The sequence below is a fragment of the Callithrix jacchus genome, chromosome 5 (genome assembly GCF_049354715.1).
Source record: "Callithrix jacchus isolate 240 chromosome 5, calJac240_pri, whole genome shotgun sequence".
NCBI classification, from domain to species: domain Eukaryota; kingdom Metazoa; phylum Chordata; class Mammalia; order Primates; family Cebidae; genus Callithrix; species Callithrix jacchus.
In genome coordinates, this window is record NC_133506.1 from 59,713,950 (window position 1) to 59,729,753 (window position 15,804).

At 43.9% G+C, this 15,804-nt stretch overlaps 1 protein-coding gene across 10 annotated transcripts in view; it reads left to right on the forward strand.

The window, feature by feature from the left end:
• Positions 1–148: 148 nt before the first annotated feature.
• Positions 149–15,804, forward strand: part of PCMTD2 (protein-L-isoaspartate (D-aspartate) O-methyltransferase domain containing 2) — a 29,115-nt gene continuing 13,459 nt past the window's right edge. For 2 of the 10 annotated variants that reach the window (XM_035299186.2, XM_078372214.1), the window contains exons 1-3: positions 561–686; positions 1,310–1,461; positions 4,717–5,047. In XM_035299186.2, coding sequence (XP_035155077.1) covers positions 4,741–5,047 — 307 coding nt within the window. In that variant the 5' untranslated portion in view covers positions 561–686; positions 1,310–1,461; positions 4,717–4,740. Of the gene's footprint in view, positions 735–1,309; positions 1,462–1,602; positions 2,938–4,716; positions 5,048–15,804 lie in introns of those variants that run through there. The other 8 variants (XM_035299184.3, XM_035299192.3, XM_035299189.3 and 5 more) reach the window with 5 other exon arrangements.

The window sequence follows — 15,804 nt, forward strand, 5'->3', positions numbered from 1 at the left end:
TTACACACAAACGGTTACATTCTTCAGAGTTTCCTATTAGCCTTTCCAAAGACGCCAAGCCAGATACCTATCTAGCTCAGTGAGCAGAGCAGTGACTTTGAACGCAAGGCAGGTTGCCCTAAGCAGTTTCCTGCCAGAATTTTCCTTTGTGATCTTGGAAGCCGGTTGGGTAGGAGGGCCCCAGGGCCAGGTGGCAGAGAGGGGTCCTAGGCGGCTACGCGCCGTGCAGGGAGGCCGCCCGAGGGCAGCGCCGGCCCGGAGTCCGCAGCCGCAGGGCGCCCTCAGGATGCGGAACGCCCCCAGCGGTGGGTCGGCAGCGGCGGCTCAGGTAACCCTCGGGGAGGCTTCTCAGGTAGCCTCGGCGAGTCGGTCCTCCAGGCTGAGCACTGCGCGGACGGCGCGCCCACGAGACTCAGACACGGCCGAGGGCCCAGGGGGGCGGGCGGACACCGGCAGCCCAGAGGAGCGGGGCCCTCCCTGCGCCGCCATCGCCCCGTTAAACCTCAGGCCCGTGGCGCACGCGCAGTCCGGCCGTTGTGCGCAGGCGCAGAGGCGGCGGCGGCGGATGTTTACGGTGGCCGAGGTTGGAGCGGCGTACCCGGGGCGCGGACATACCAGGGACGCGCCAGAGGAGCTGCAGGTCGCAGCCCAGGCAGTCCGAACCCGCCGGCCGGCCGAGCCTGGAGGTAGAGCCGCCGCCGCCGCCCCTCGGCCCGGCCTGCGGCGAGCGGGCGGTGTGTCCCCTCGGCCCCTTCCCTCCCCCTACACCCGGCAGCCCTGTCCCCGGAGCGGTCCTCTGGGGGCCTCGCTCCTCCCCACCTCGGGACACCCTCACCCCCCAGCGGACCCCGGGGCGACCCGCGTTTCTCTCTCCCAGCGCTCGCGGTTTCCCGGCGGTCCCTCCTGGGTGTGCTTAGTCCAGACCTGCAGCTTGTCCTTGAGTCCTTAAGTGGGAAACGTTTGCAGTTCAAGGCAAGCCGGGCACTGCGGTTTAGAACAAAGTATATATACATTGGACCCTTTCAGAAGATGACAGAATCTTTTAAAAAATCGTTGCCCCCCGCCCCTGCGCGCCTTGGAGATAGTAAGACTTAGAGCAGAGCTCTAGGACCTCAATTCACGCGTCGAAAAAGGTCTTTGTTAATTGGAGGAAGGAGAACTGGCCTGAGCTCCGCGCCTTTGTTTTTGTTTTTGTGAGAGGGATGTCTCTCAAATGGATGTGTGCCCCAGCGTTGCACCTCAGATAAGTCATCCAAGTATCCACCCCCTCTTTACTCGTGTGAATAGTTTTCTTTTTTCTTCTCACAAGGGAATGGCTAAACAGCTCCGATCTGGGCGTTTGATAGACTGTCCTTCAAGAATTAGTGAAGTTGAGGTGCCTGTCAGCAACTCAGAAATTGCTGCGGTCGTGCTTGGGGGAAACGGAGCTGTACACTCACGTGATGAGAGGAGACCTCTGAGGTGATATGGTTCAGCTTTTGAGGCCAGTGCCTTTCACCCTGCCCCACTCCAGCTCGTACCTCCAGTGTAGTAACTTGGCTGGGGGCTCTTTTCATTCTTTGCAACTTCAGTTGTTAGAAAGCTTCTCTGTGTATTTAGGTGGCGTTGTCTGCAACATGTACCGCTGGTCTGGCTTTTGTTAGGCCCGTTAATGGTGTGCATGTGACAGCCTTTCAGGTACAGATGCTGCTTGACTTAGGATGGGGTTGCATCCCAGTAAACACATCGTTAAACCTTGAGTCGAACCATCCTAAGTCGGAGATTATCTGTATTTGAAAAATGCCCCTTTGCCTTCCTTGTAAGAGTTCTGGTTTTCTAGGTGAGAAATCTATTTGTGTGTGTGTGTGTTTGGTCGTTCTGCCCAAAGGAGATGTGGCTTTGGGTTCTTTCCCCATTCATCTTCCACAGTGAATTACTTTGTCCATATTCCCGTTAAGAAGTGACATCAGGTTGGATTGTGGTCTTCTGTATGTAGCCTCCCAAACTGCCATTACCATAGCTTCGTGCTTGTGTTGACACAGCCACAATCACGACCTCCTCAGGTATCAATTCTGAGACCTTCCCATGCCTGCTGCCACTCAGCAAGTGTTCCTCATGTGCCCTGGTAGTTGGTATTTTAAGGAGCAGCAAGGTTGTTATGGACTGCTGCTAGTTACTGCAGAGGAGTGAATAATATTAAGGATTACAGCAGATAATTTGCACAGTATAATCGAGTGCAGCATTCTGAAAAGATTCTACACTTTGAAAAATTGGATTTGACTGGATTGTAGAATCTAGGTGAAAATGATAGGATTTGGTTTTGCAAGGAGCTTAGTTTGTTGTCAGTGTTTTTGGTGACATGACTGATCACATCCACAGTCTGTTGTTAACAGCCCTGGTTTCCAGTGTGAGGGAGTGTTAGATTACCAGGCAAAGATGGTAATAAATATCAGACCCACAGATATTCACATTCACCCTACCATTGGCAATAGGTATAGATAGGATTACCCCATAGTCAAAGGATTACCAAAGTGTTGTGTGATAAAGAACATTGCTGTCTTGAGTATTTTTAAAAGCTGCATTGGTGTGGTATTAAAAACACAGGCCTTTTGCCATACAGTCCTGGGTTTGAATCCAGTGCCCTCCTCACAAACTGTGTAATCATGAACAAATTAACCAACTAGCTCCAGTTTGCCTCTTAGTGTTGCGACTCTGAATGAGGCCATGACTGACAGGTGGTACCTGGAAAACACTTGCTAGCTGTTTTTACTAAGAAGCGGTCTGAACTTTCAAATTAAGGAAGAGTTTAAAATAAATGATAGTTACTTAGTAGAAAATGAAAATGAAACCTATCCAACATACAGTTTGCGGATACCTTCTAAAGATGTGGTATTGAGATAGAATGATAGAACATTATATACAGGCTTGTGGATGCAGAGGTGGCTTTCACTGAGTAGGGTATGTGATTTCCAGCTCTTTTCCTAAATAGATCCTTAAGCATCAAAACACCTGATTCCGCTTTTAACCACTGACCTAAATTTTAAGATGACTGTGTTAGGCTATGGGTGTAGCCTCAGAACTAAGTGGCTTATCCAGGATTAAACTCGACCTCATTAGGACTTAATTCCTCTAAGTCAACTGGCTATGGACCGTAATCTAACAAGGGCTCCAAAACAATTCAAAAAATTCAAAAAGGGTGTGAAAATTTAATGACTGGACCATCCTATTGATTTGCAAAACCTAACATTTAGCTCTAAAATCTTGATTATGAAGATTGAGTAGTCTACCATAAAAACAGAAGATAATTTGTGTTGAGCCACACCCTTCACACTTTTTGTTCACTTGCAAGAAACTATGTGATTATTTTCACTCCTGGAAAAACCTCTCCCACCACTGTCACCAGTTGTGTTCATGGGTGTGTATGAAGTCTGCCCACTGCCCCCTCGGTACCCCCAGGATTTCTTTATTATCCTTTATTATCCTGCTGTTAGAAATCCAGAGGAATGTGAGGAGGAAAGCAAGAATGAACTTCATCATAATTATAAAAGGTTTTTAAAAAGGCTGTGTTCATGAAAATGTCTTCATGAGGTCTGGTGGTCTTTTCCCCCAACAATCTGTATCTGGTGTTTTGTAAAGCATTACCATTTTATGTGAAGTTAAAGCTTTGAAAAAGTTACATGGGGTAAGTATAAAATTGGAAAGGATATTTTTGTAGCTTTAAGGAGGGTAAGACTTCTCCACATGAAAGAATGTTTTCCTGTGAATTAGATGAAGCTACACTGTATGTTTTAATAGTTAGGCTCAGAGGTGACACCTCCTGCACTTTTTCTTTTTGAAGGCAGCTTGGGAGAAGGTAAGACAAGTAGTTGTTATTTTTAAAGAGCTGGGAAAGCTGCATATCATGCAATTGAGAAGGGGCTGTATGTAGGAAGTTCTGGTAGCGCCCCGCTCCCCCCCCGCACTTAAACCTGAGCCAGGAAGCTGATTTTGCATTTGTTAGAAGAAGGTATTTGTCATAGTATGTTATATTTGGGAAGAGTGTTTTCTTGATGTTTTTATCTAAAATTTGAACATCAAAATATCCAAATCAACAGGTCGAATGGATTGCTTGACTTGGGTGGGTACTTTTGTGTATGTTGGGGATGTAGAGTTCCCAGATACAATATAGGACACCACTAAATTTTCTTTTTCTTTGTTTTTTTTTTTTTTTTTTTTTGAGACAGAGTCTTGCTCTGTTGCCCAGGCTGGAGTGCAGTGGCACAATCTCTGCTCGCTGCAACCTCTGCCTCCCGGGTTCAAGCAATTCTCCTGCCTCTGCCTCACAAGTAGCTGGGATTACAGGGATCCACCACCATGCCTGGCTAATTTTTGTGTTTTTAGTAGAGATGGGGTTTCACCATGTTGGCCAGGCTGGTCTCGAACTCCTGACCTCAGGTGATCTGCCCACCTTGGCCTCCGAAAGTGCTGGGACTATAGGCATGAGCCCCTGCTCCTGGCCTAAATGAGAATTTCAAATAAACATCAAACAATTTTTAGTATTGTTTACTTGAATTTTCAGTTGAACTGAGATTTTTTTTCCTTCTAAATCTGGCAATTCTGGGTGGTGGTGAGGTAGGTGTTGACAGAAGATTATTATTTTCAGAATTCAGCATTTGAAATTGGTATCTGTTTAGAACTTTTATTGTTCTGCTCTTACCTTTAACATATATAGCTCTTTTTAAAAATTTTTAATTATAGTATTGCCTAAGTGTAATCTTGAACATGGGCGGTGCTGTGAGTGCTGGTGAAGACAATGATGAGCTGATAGATAATTTGAAAGAAGCACAGTATATCCGGACTGAACTGGTAGAGCAGGCTTTCCGAGCTATCGATCGTGCCGACTATTATCTTGAAGAATTTAAAGAAAATGCTTATAAAGACTTGGCATGGAAGCATGGAAACATTCACCTCTCAGCCCCATGCATCTACTCGGAGGTGATGGAAGCCCTAGATCTGCAGCCTGGACTCTCATTTCTGAACCTGGGCAGTGGCACTGGGTACCTCAGCTCCATGGTGGGCCTCATTCTGGGTAAGTGTGGAAGGAGAGTCTGAAAACTCATCTGTTTCAGGGAAGTAGGCACCTACTTTGACAGAAAATATAGTCTGCTGATGGGCTGCCTGGGTAGAGACCACAGCCTTTTCAGTAGTTACCTGACGTTGACCCATCACTGGGTGGTGGATAGAGCGATGAGGGAGGAAGGCCTGCATGGCTCTCTTGGGCCCCAGGTTCTCCAGAGGGACCCCTCTTGTTCTCTGTCCCCTTTGCCTGAACTTGCCACAGTCTGTACTGTGCACCTGCCCTCTGAACAGTGGAGAACAAAGACAGTTGTGTAAATCTTGACCCCACTATGATTTCTTGATCCAATTTAATCACTCAGTCTCCCTTGTCACTCTTTCTCTAAACCAGTGAGAATTAACTTTAAAGTCCTTCTGGAGTTAAAGTACTTCTAAGCAGTTTTTGTCTTGTTGGGTTTTGTTTTTGTTTTGACAGAGTCTTGCTGCATGGCCTAGGCTGGAATGCCGTGACGTGAACAAGGCTTACTGCAGCCTTGACCTCCTGGGCTCTAGCAATCCTCCTGAGTACCTAGGGCCACAAGCACACACCACCATGCTTGGCTAATTTTTAAATTGTTTTTAGAGACGGGGTCTCGCCATGTTTCCCAGGCTGGTCTCAAACTCCTGGGTGCAAGCTGTCCACCTGCCTCAGCCTCCCAAAGTGCTGGGATTACAGGCATGAACCATCATGCCTGGCCTGCTTTGTTGTTTTAATAGTAACAGTAATACCTGTAGATTTTAAAATTAATTTCAGAGATGGAAGGGATTTCACAGGTTATATTATTTGAAGCAATTTAGCCTATTTTCCCAAACAAATGAGTTGTGAGGGAATTCTGCACATGGGAATATGGCTATTTTTAACAATAACAGTACCAAACAACTGAGGAAAAATGTCACTTGGTGCAAAATGGAACAGGTGGGGAAAGGCATCCCTTTTTATTTTATTTATTTATTTATTTTTTTGAGTGAAGGAAAGAAAAAAAAATGAGTAAAGGAGAGGAAGAAAGAGGAAGAGAAAGAGGGAGAGTGAATGGAAATATTGCTTTATTCTGAAAAAAAAAAGGGTATTAATAATGGCCAATCAATGTTTCATTTAAACCTATGAGTAGGTGTGATGTGGTATTGACTAGAATGTTTATTTTGTGTATTTGAAGTGGAGAGCTCTATAAATATTTATTAAGTTTACTTGTTCCAGATCTGAGTTCGAGTCCTTGATATCCTTATTAATTTTCTGTCTCATTGTGTCTAAGTCTGTATGTAACTGGGTGTTAGGATCCTTAGCTCTTGTTGTTGCATTGATCCTTTTACCACTATATCTTTGTTGCTTTAAAATCTATTTTATCTGATATGAGAATTGCAACTCCTGCTTTTTATTTATTTATTTTTGCTCTCCATTTGGTTGGTAAGTCTTTCTCCATCCCTTTGTTTTGAGTCTTTGCGTATCCTTGCCTGTGAAACAGGTCTGGATGTAACATGCTGTTGGGTTTTGGCTGTGTTTTTTGATTGGGGGATTTAGTCAATTTAAATTTAGGGTTACTGCCATTTGATGTTAACTGGCTGTTTTATCCATTCGTTGGTGTAAATTCTTCTTTATGTTGGTGCTCTTTACTTTTTAGAAGGGCTGATACTGGTTGTTTCTTTCTGTGTGTAATGCTTCTTTCAGAAGCTCTTGTAAAGCAGACCTGGTGGTAATAAAATCTCTGAGTTCTTGCTTGTTCATAAAAGATTTTATTTTTCCTTCAGTTGTGAAGCTTAGTTTGACTGGATGTGAAATTCTGGGCTGAAGGTTCTATTCTTTGAGGATGTTGAATATTGGCCCCCACTCTCTTCTGGCTTGTAGAGTTTCTGCTGAGAGATCTGCTGTAAGTCTGATTGGCTTTCCTTTGTGGATAACCTGACCTTTCTCTCTGGCTGCCCTTAGTATTTTCTCCTTTGTTTCAGCCCTAGTGAATCTAACGATTATGTGCCTTGGGGTTGCTCTTCTTGAGGAATATGTTTGTGGTGTTCTCCGTATTACCTGGGGTTGAATATTGACCTGCTTTGCTAGTTTAAGAAAATTTTCCTGAATAATTTCCTGAAGGGTATTTTCCATCTTGGATTCATTCTCTCCGTTGCATTCAGGTACACCTATCAAACGTAGATTTGGTCTTTTCACACAGTCCCACATTTCTTGGAGACTTTGCTCATTTTTTTTTGTCCTTTTTTCTCTAATCTTTTCTTCGCATTTTATTTCATTAAGTTGGACTTTGACCTCTGATATCCCTTCTTCTGCTTGAACAATTCGAGTGTTTAAACCTGTGCAAACTTCTCGGAGTTCCTGTATTGTATTCTTCAGTTCGATTATTTCACTCATACTCCTCTCTAAGTTGTCTATTCTCAATAGGATTTCATCAAACTTTTTTTCAAAGTTCCTAGTTTCTTTACATTGGGCTACAACATGGTCTTTTAACTCACCGAAGTTTGTTATTATCCATTTCCTGAAGCGATATTCTAGCATTGGGATGCGCTAGTTCTCCATCAAGCCTTGTTCCATTGTTGATGGGGAACTGTGATCATCTTTAGAGGGAGAGGCGTTCTGACTTTGAGTATTCTCAGCTTTTTTACACTGGTTTCTTCCCATCATTGTAAGTTTATCCTCCTGTGGTCTTTGAATTTACCAACTTTCAGATTAGGTCTCTTGAGTGGGCGTCCAGGTTGTTAGTTCCCAGGGACAGAGCAGCGGCGTTAAAACTGATGGTGCTTTTCTCTCCAGGATTCTCTTGTCTGGCTTCCTTCTTGTGTCAGTAGTGGGCGACTCTGCCTTCCCGGGGCTCCAAACCTCGGTCAGAAGGGGAGCCGGTCCCGTTTACTCTGCGCCGAGTGCTGCCACGCTGAGGTGCCGTCACAGCCGCTGCGCCGGGCTCTGGTGTCATGCTGGGGGCCCTTGTGGGTCCTCTGAACCTGTTTACTTTGCTCCAAGAGCTGCCGCGCCGAGGCCCGGGCGGAAGCGCTGCGCGGGCCACGAAAGTCGCGCTGGTGACCCGTGTGATTCCTCCACTGGGGATCTTCTGCTCCGTGAGCGACCAGAATTTGTCTGAAAGTGTGGTGTCTTCTAGTTACCTGCGCCTTCACTGAGAGCTGCAGTCCGAGATGTTAGAGATTGGCCATCTTGGATCGGACCCAGGCATCCCTTTTTAACTCAGTAAGGTGGAATGGTTTTGCCAGAGGAGTGATAGGAGCTGATCTATGCTGTACAACCTTGCTCTAAAGAGGAAGCAGGGGTCAAGCTGCTGTGGCAAGCTGGGTGAGAGACAGTGCAGAGAAGCTGGAGTCTATATTGTTTCCAAATCCTGTTAGAATTGACAGGATTTATGGATGGACTGTATATGGTTGTGAAGGAAACATCAAGAACGTGGCTGGGCTTGGTGGCTCATGCCTGTAATCCCAGCCCTTTGGGAGGCGGAGGCTGGAGAGTTGCTTAAACCCAGGAGTTCAAGACTGCAATAAGCTATGATTGCACCACTTTACTCCAGCCTAGGTGATAAGACTGAGACCCTGTCTCTACTTGATTTTTGTGAATATGGAATGAGAATTTGGGTTTCTTTATATAGTTTGTATAAATTGGAATTTGGTGAAGTTTTGGGACTGATCATTTGGCTTTTGGCTGTAGATTGCTACCTTCAGATATAACAGTGTGTAGATTTTTATAATGCTTTTTGACCTTAATTTCTCTTCAATTGAGACTGTTGTGGCCCGCGTGCTTTGAGAAGAGTGCTCAGATTATTTATCATTTTTGAATTTGGGAATTGTGATTTCCTCCATTGTAGCTGAAAAATTGGAGCTAAGGTAAAATCTTGGGAGAAATAGATGATCAAGCTGACTCAGTTAGAAATGCTACTGAAAAGAGCCAAAATGCTTAGGAAAAGGTCACTTAAAGTAATCCTGAAGTGACCAGGCACGGAGGCTCACACACCCATAATCTCAGCACTTTGTGAGGCCGAGGCTGGCAGATTGCTTGAGGTCAGGATTTTGAGACCAACCTGGCCGACATGGTGAAACCCTGTCTCTACCAAAAATATAAAAAATTACCTGGGTGTGGTGGTATGCACCTATAATCCCAGCTACTTGGGAGGCTGAGGCAGGTGAATCACTTGAACCTGGGAGATGGAGGCTGTAGTGAGCAGAGATCGTGCCACTGCACTCCAGCCTGGGTGACAGAGCAAGACTCCATCTCAAAAAAAAAAAAAAAAAAAGTAAGCCTGAAAGGGCCTTGCTGTACTTGGCATCCCTTAGAAGATATAAAGAGAGGCCTTCCAACTTGATATTGTTGCTTCTCTTTTCTGAATCCCCTGTTTACTGGGAATTTTACTGGATTTTGGGAGGAGAGAGGTCTGAAGGAAGGAAAGGCCTGTTTTCTACTGTAATGGATGTAACATGCTGCTTTGATGCAGTTGAAGGAAGTGACTTTAGGGTTTACTGTCATGGATGCACATCTTGGCTGTGTCTCCAGATGCTGCAGCTTATTCAACCTTAACAGCATTTTGTGCAAAGCACTCCAGAGTGAAACCTTATTGGCTTCCCGGTGCCTGTGAATGTGAGTCTCTCATCTGACAGAGTTTCTTTTTTTTTTTTTTTCTTTTTTATTGCATTTTAGGTTTTGGGGTACATGTGTAGAACATGCAAGATAGTTGCATAGGTACACAGATGGCAGTGTGTTTTGCTGCCTTCCTGCCCTTCACCCACATTTGGCATTTCTCCCCAGGCTATCCCTCCCCAGCTCCCCCTGCCCGCTGTCCCTTTCCATTTTCCCCAATAGATCCTGATGTGTAGTACTCCCTTCCCTGTGTCCACATGTTCTCATTTTTCCTCACCTGCCTTTGAGTAAGAATATTTGGTATTTCATCTTCTGTTCTTGTGTCAGTTTGCTGAGGATGATGTTCTCCAGATTCATCCATGTCACTACAAAGGACATGAACTCATCGTTTTTCATTGCTGCATAGTATTCCATGGTGTATATGTGCCACATTTTCCAGTCCAGTCTATCATCGATGGGCATTTGGGTTGGTTCCAGGTCTTTGCTATTGTAAACAGTGCTGCAATGAACATTCGTGTGCATGTGTTCTTCTAGTAGAACGATTTATAGTCCTTTGGATATATACCCAGTAATGGGGTTGCTGGGTCAAATGGAATTTCTATTTCTAGGTCCTTGAGGAATCGCCACACTGTCTTCCACAATGGTTGAACTAATTTACACTCCCACCACCAGTGTAAAAGTGTTCCTTTTTCTCCACATCCTCTCCAACATCTGTTGTCTCCAGATTTTTTAATGATTGCCATTCTAACTGGCGTGAGATGGTATCTCAGTGTGGTTTTGATTTGCATCTCTCTAATGACCAGTGATGATGAGCATTTTTTCATGTTTGTTGGCCTCATGTATGTCTTCTTTTGTAAAGTGTCTGTTCATATCCTTTGCCAATTTTTGAATGGGCTTGTTTGTTTTTTTCCTGTAAATCTGTTTGAGTTCTTTGTAAATTCTGGATATCAGCCCTTTGTTAGATGGGTAAACTGCAAAAATGTTTTCCCATTCTGTTGGTTGCCGACTCACTCTAGTGACTGTTTCTTTTGATGTGCAGAAGCTGTGGAGTTTGATTAGGTCCCATTTGTCTATTATGGCTTTTGTTGCCAATGCTTTTGGTGTTTTGGTCATGAAGTCCTTGCCTACTCCTATGTCCTGAATGGTTTTGCCTAGATTTTCTTCTAGGTTTTTTATGGTGCCAGGTCTTATGTTTAAGTCTTTATTCCATCTGGAGTTAATTTTAGTGTAAGGTGTCAGGAAGGGGTCCAGTTTCTGCTTTCTGCACATGGCTAGCCAGTTTTCCCAACCCCATTTATTAAACAGGGAATCCTTTCCCCATTGCTTGTTTTTGTCAGGTTTATCAAAGATGGTATGGTTGTAGATATGTTGTGTTGCCTCCGATGCCTCTGTTCTGTTCCATTGGTCTATATCTCTGTTTTGGTACCAGTACCATTCTGTTTTGATTACTGTAGCCTTGTAGTATAGTTTGAAGTCCGGTAGTGCGATGCTTCCTGCTGTGTTCTTTTTGCTTAGAATTGACTTGGCTATGCGGGCTCTCCTTTGGTTCCATATGAAGTTCATGGTGGATTTTTCTAGTTCTGTGAAGAAAGTCAATGGTAGCTTGATGGGGATAACGTTGATTCTGTAAATTACTTTGGGCAGTATGGTCATTTTCACGATATTGATTCTTCCTAACCATGAACATGGAATGTTTCTCCATCTGTTTGTGTCCTCTCTTATTTCATTGAGCAGTGGTTTGTAGTTTTCCTTGAAGAGGTCCCTTACATTCTTTGTGAGTTGTATTCCTAGGTATTTTATTCTTTTTGTAGCAATTGTGAATGGCAGTTCGTTCTTGATTTGGCTCTCTTTAAGTCTGTTATTGGTGTATAGGAATGCTTGTGATTTTTGCACATTGATTTTATATCCTGAGACTTTGCTGAAGTTGCTTATCAGTTTCAGGAGTTTTTGGGCTGAGATGATGGGGTCTTCTAGATATACTATCATGTCATTTGCAAATAGAGACAATTTGGCTTCCTCCTTTCCTCTTTGAATACCCTTTATTTCTTTTTCTTGCCTGATTGCTCTGGCTAGAACTTCCAGTACTATACTGAATAGGAGTGGTGAGAGAGGGCATCCTTGTCTAGTGCCGGATTTCAAAGGGAATGCTTCCAGTTTTTGCCCATTCAGTATGATATTGGCTGTTGGTTTGTCGTAAATAGCGTTTATTACTTTGAGATACGTTCCATCAATACCGAGTTTATTGAGGGTTTTTTGGCATAAAGGGCTGTTGAATTTTGTCAAAGGCTTTCTCCGCATCAATTGAGATAATCATGTGGTTTTTGTTTTTGGTTCTGTTTATGTGGTGAATTACATTTATAGACTTGCGTATGTTGAACCAGCCTTGCATCCCTGGGATGAATCCTACTTGATCATGATGGATAAGTTTTTTGATGTGCTATTGCAATCAGTTTGCCAGTATTTTATTGAAGATTTTTGCATCTATGTTCATCATGGATATTGGCCTGAAGTTTTCTTTTCTTGTTGAGTCTCTGCCGGGTTTTGGTATCAGGATGATGTTGGTCTCATAAAATGATTTGGGAAGGATTCCCTCTTTTTGGATTATTTGGAATAGTTTCAGAAGGAATGGTACCAGCTCCTCTTTGTGTGTCTGGTAGAATTCGGCTGTGAATTTGTCTGGACCTGGGCTTTTTTTGTGTGGTAGGCTCTTAATTGCTGCCTCGACTTCAGACCTTGTTATTGGTCTATTCATAGTTTCGGCTTCCTCCTGGTTTAGACTTGGGAGGACACAGGAGTCCAGGAATTTATCTATTTCTTCCAGATTTACTAGTTTATGTGCATAGAGTTGTTTGTAATATTCTCTGATGATGGTTTGAATTTCTGTGGAATCTGTGGTGATTTCCCCTTTATCGTTTTTTATTGCATCTATTTGGTTGTTCTCTGTTTTCTTTTTTATCAATCTGGCTAGTGGTCTGTCTATTTTGTTGATCTTTTCAAAAAACCAGCTCTTGGATTTATTGATTTTTTGAAGGGTTTTTCATGTCTCTATCTCCTTCAGTTCAGCTCTGATCTTAGTTATTTCTTGTCTTCTGCTGGGTTTTGAGTTTTTTTGATCTTGCTCCTCTAGCTCTTTCAATTTTGACGATAGGGTGTCAATTTTGGATCTCTCCACTCTTCTCATGTGGGTACTTATTGCTATATATTTTCCTCTAGAGACTGCTTTAAATGTGTCCCCAGAGATTCTGGTATGTTGTGTCTTCGTTCTTGTTGGTTTCGAAGAACTTCTTTATTTCTGCCTTCATTTCATTGTTTATCTAGTCAACATTCAAGAGCCAGTTGTTCAGTTTCCATGATGCTGTGCGGTTCTGAGTTAGTTTCTGAATTCTGAGTTCTAACTTGATTGCACTATGGTCTGAGAGACTGTTTGTTATGATTTCAGTTGTTTTGCATTTGCTGAGGAGTGCTTTACTTCCTATCATGTGGTTGATTTTAGAGTGGGTGTGATGTGGTGCTGAGAAGAATGTATATTCTGTGGTTTTGGGGTGGAGAGTTCTGTAAATGTCTATCAGGTTTGCTTGTTCCAGGTCTGAGTTCAAGCCCTGGATATCCTTGTTGATTTTCTGTGTGGTTGATCTGTCTAATATTGACAGTGGAGTGTTAAAGTCTCCCACTATTATTGTGTGGGAGTCTAGGTCTCTTTGTAAGTCATTAAGAACTTGCCTTATATATCTGGGTGCTCCTGTATTGGGTCCATAGATATTTAGGATCATTAGCTCTTCTTGTTGTATCGATCCTTTTACCATTATGTAATGACCTTCTTTGTCTCTTTTGATCTTTGTTGCTTTAAAGTCTATTTTATTGGAGATGAGAATTGCAACTCCTGCTTTTTTTTTGCTCTCCATTTGCTTGGTAAATCTTCCTCCATCCCTTTATTTTGAGCCTTTGTGTATCCTTGCATGTGAGATGGGTTTCCTGCATACAGCACACTGATGGGTTTTGGCTTTTTATCCAATTTGCCAGTCTGTGTCTTTTGATTGGTGCATTTAGTCCATTTACATTTAGGGTTAATATTGTTATGTGTGAATTTGATACTGCCATTTTGATGCTAGCTGGCTGTTTTGCCCATTAGTTGATTCAGATTCTTCATTTTGTTGATGCTCAGCATTTGGTATGTTTTTGGAATGGCCGGTACTGGTTGTTCCTTTCTATGTGTAGTGCCTCTTTCAGGAGCTCTTGTAAATCAGGCCTGGTGGTGACAAAATCTCTGAGTACTTGCTTGTTCACAAAGGGTTTTATTTTTCCTTCACTTATAAAGCTCAGTTTGGCTGGATATGAAATTCTGGGTTGAAAGTTCTTTTCTTTAAGGATGTTGAATATTGGCCCCAACTCTCTTCTGGCTTGTAGTGTTTCTGCGGAGAGATCTGCTGTGAGTCTGATTGGCTTCCCTTTGTGGGTGACCTGACCTTTCTCTCTGGCTGCCCTTAGTATTTTCTCCTTCATTTCAACCCTGGTGAATCTGACGATTATGTGCCTTAGGGTTGCTCTTCTTGCGAAATATCTTTGTGGTGTTCTCTGTATTTCCTGAACTTTAATATTGGCCTTCCTTGCTAGGTTGGGGACATTTTCCTGGATAATATCCGGAAGAGTATTTTCCAGCTTGGATTCATTCTCTTCGTCCCCTTCTGGTACACTTATCAAATGTAGGTTAGGTCTCTTCACATAGTCCCACATTTCTTGGAGACTTTGTTTATTCGTTTTTGTACTTTTTTCTCTAATCTCTAATCTCAATTTCATTGAGTTGATCTTCAACTTATGATATTCTTTCTTCTGCTTGGTCAGTTCGGCTGTTGAAACTTGTGCATGCTTCGTGAAGTTCTCATGTTGTGTTTTTCCACTCCTTTAATTAATTCATATTCCTCTCTAAGTTGTCTATTCTTGTTATCATTTCCTTGAATTTTTTTTCAAATATTTTTTCAAGGTTCTTAGTTTCTTTTCATTGATTTAGAACATGTTCTTTTAGCTCACAGAAGTTTCTCATTATCCACCTTCTGAAGTCTGATTCTGTCATTTCGTCACACTCATTCTCCATCCAGCTTTGTTCCCTTGCTGGTGAGGAGTTTTGGTTCTTTGTATCAGGGGAGGTGTTTTGGTTTCGGGTGTTTTCCTCCTTTTTGTGCTGGTTTCTTCCCATCTTTTTGGATTTATCCACCTGTCATCTGAGTAGTTGCTAGCTTTTCAGTTGGGTCTCTGAGTGTATGCCCAGATTGTTGATGCTGAAGTATTTCTGTTTCTTAGTTTTCCTTCTAAAATCTAGCCCCTCTGCTTTAGGACTGCTGAGGTGCACTCCAGTCCCTGCTGCTGAGGGCTCTGCCCTGCTGCTGTGGACTCCGCCCTGCCGTCCTGGGTTCTGCCCTATTGCCCATGGACTCTGCCCTGCTGTTGTGGGCTCCACCCTGTTGGCGGAGTCTCTCTGTTATGGTGGGTTGCCTTGGCAACGGCAGGCTGTGTCAGCAATGGGCATGTACCTCAGTAGGGGTGGAATGTCTCGGTAGTGGCGGACGCCCCTCCCCCACGGAGCTGCACCGTCCTGGATTTAGCTGTGCCCGCAGTGAAACTCTCAACCCCGAGCGTTTCCAATCGCTGTTTTGTTTGTCCCTGTTGGGGTGGGACCTGCCAAGCCTGATCACCTGGCTCCCTGCCTCCGAGTACTTTCTTCCTCTTTTTTTTTTCTTTTTTTAAGTTGAACGGTTGACTCTCTCCCAGGTGTTTTAGTCGCCTGCTGGTAGGGCACTGGGATCTGTGTGATTTCCCTGTGCAGGGGCCCACTGCACCGGCTCAAATGTCGCTTCTCGGGAATCTCCTTGTCTGGCTCACTGTCCAAGTCCCGTTTAATCAGATGGATATGCTAATCTGCCCTCTCAAATCTCAGATTGCCGGTTTAACAAGGCACCCAGATCAGTGCATTTTGTGTGAGGTGCCGCTGCGCTGCGGTGCCGGCCAAAACGGCCCACGCTAGCCGGGAGGGCTGCGCTGGCTTCCTGTGTCTCTCCTACACCTGGGAATTTCCCCGTTCTGTGGGCAACAAAGATCCGTCTGGAAATGCGGCTAGGACTCACCCTCTGCGCCTTCACTGAGAGCTGCAATCCCGAGTTGTTCCT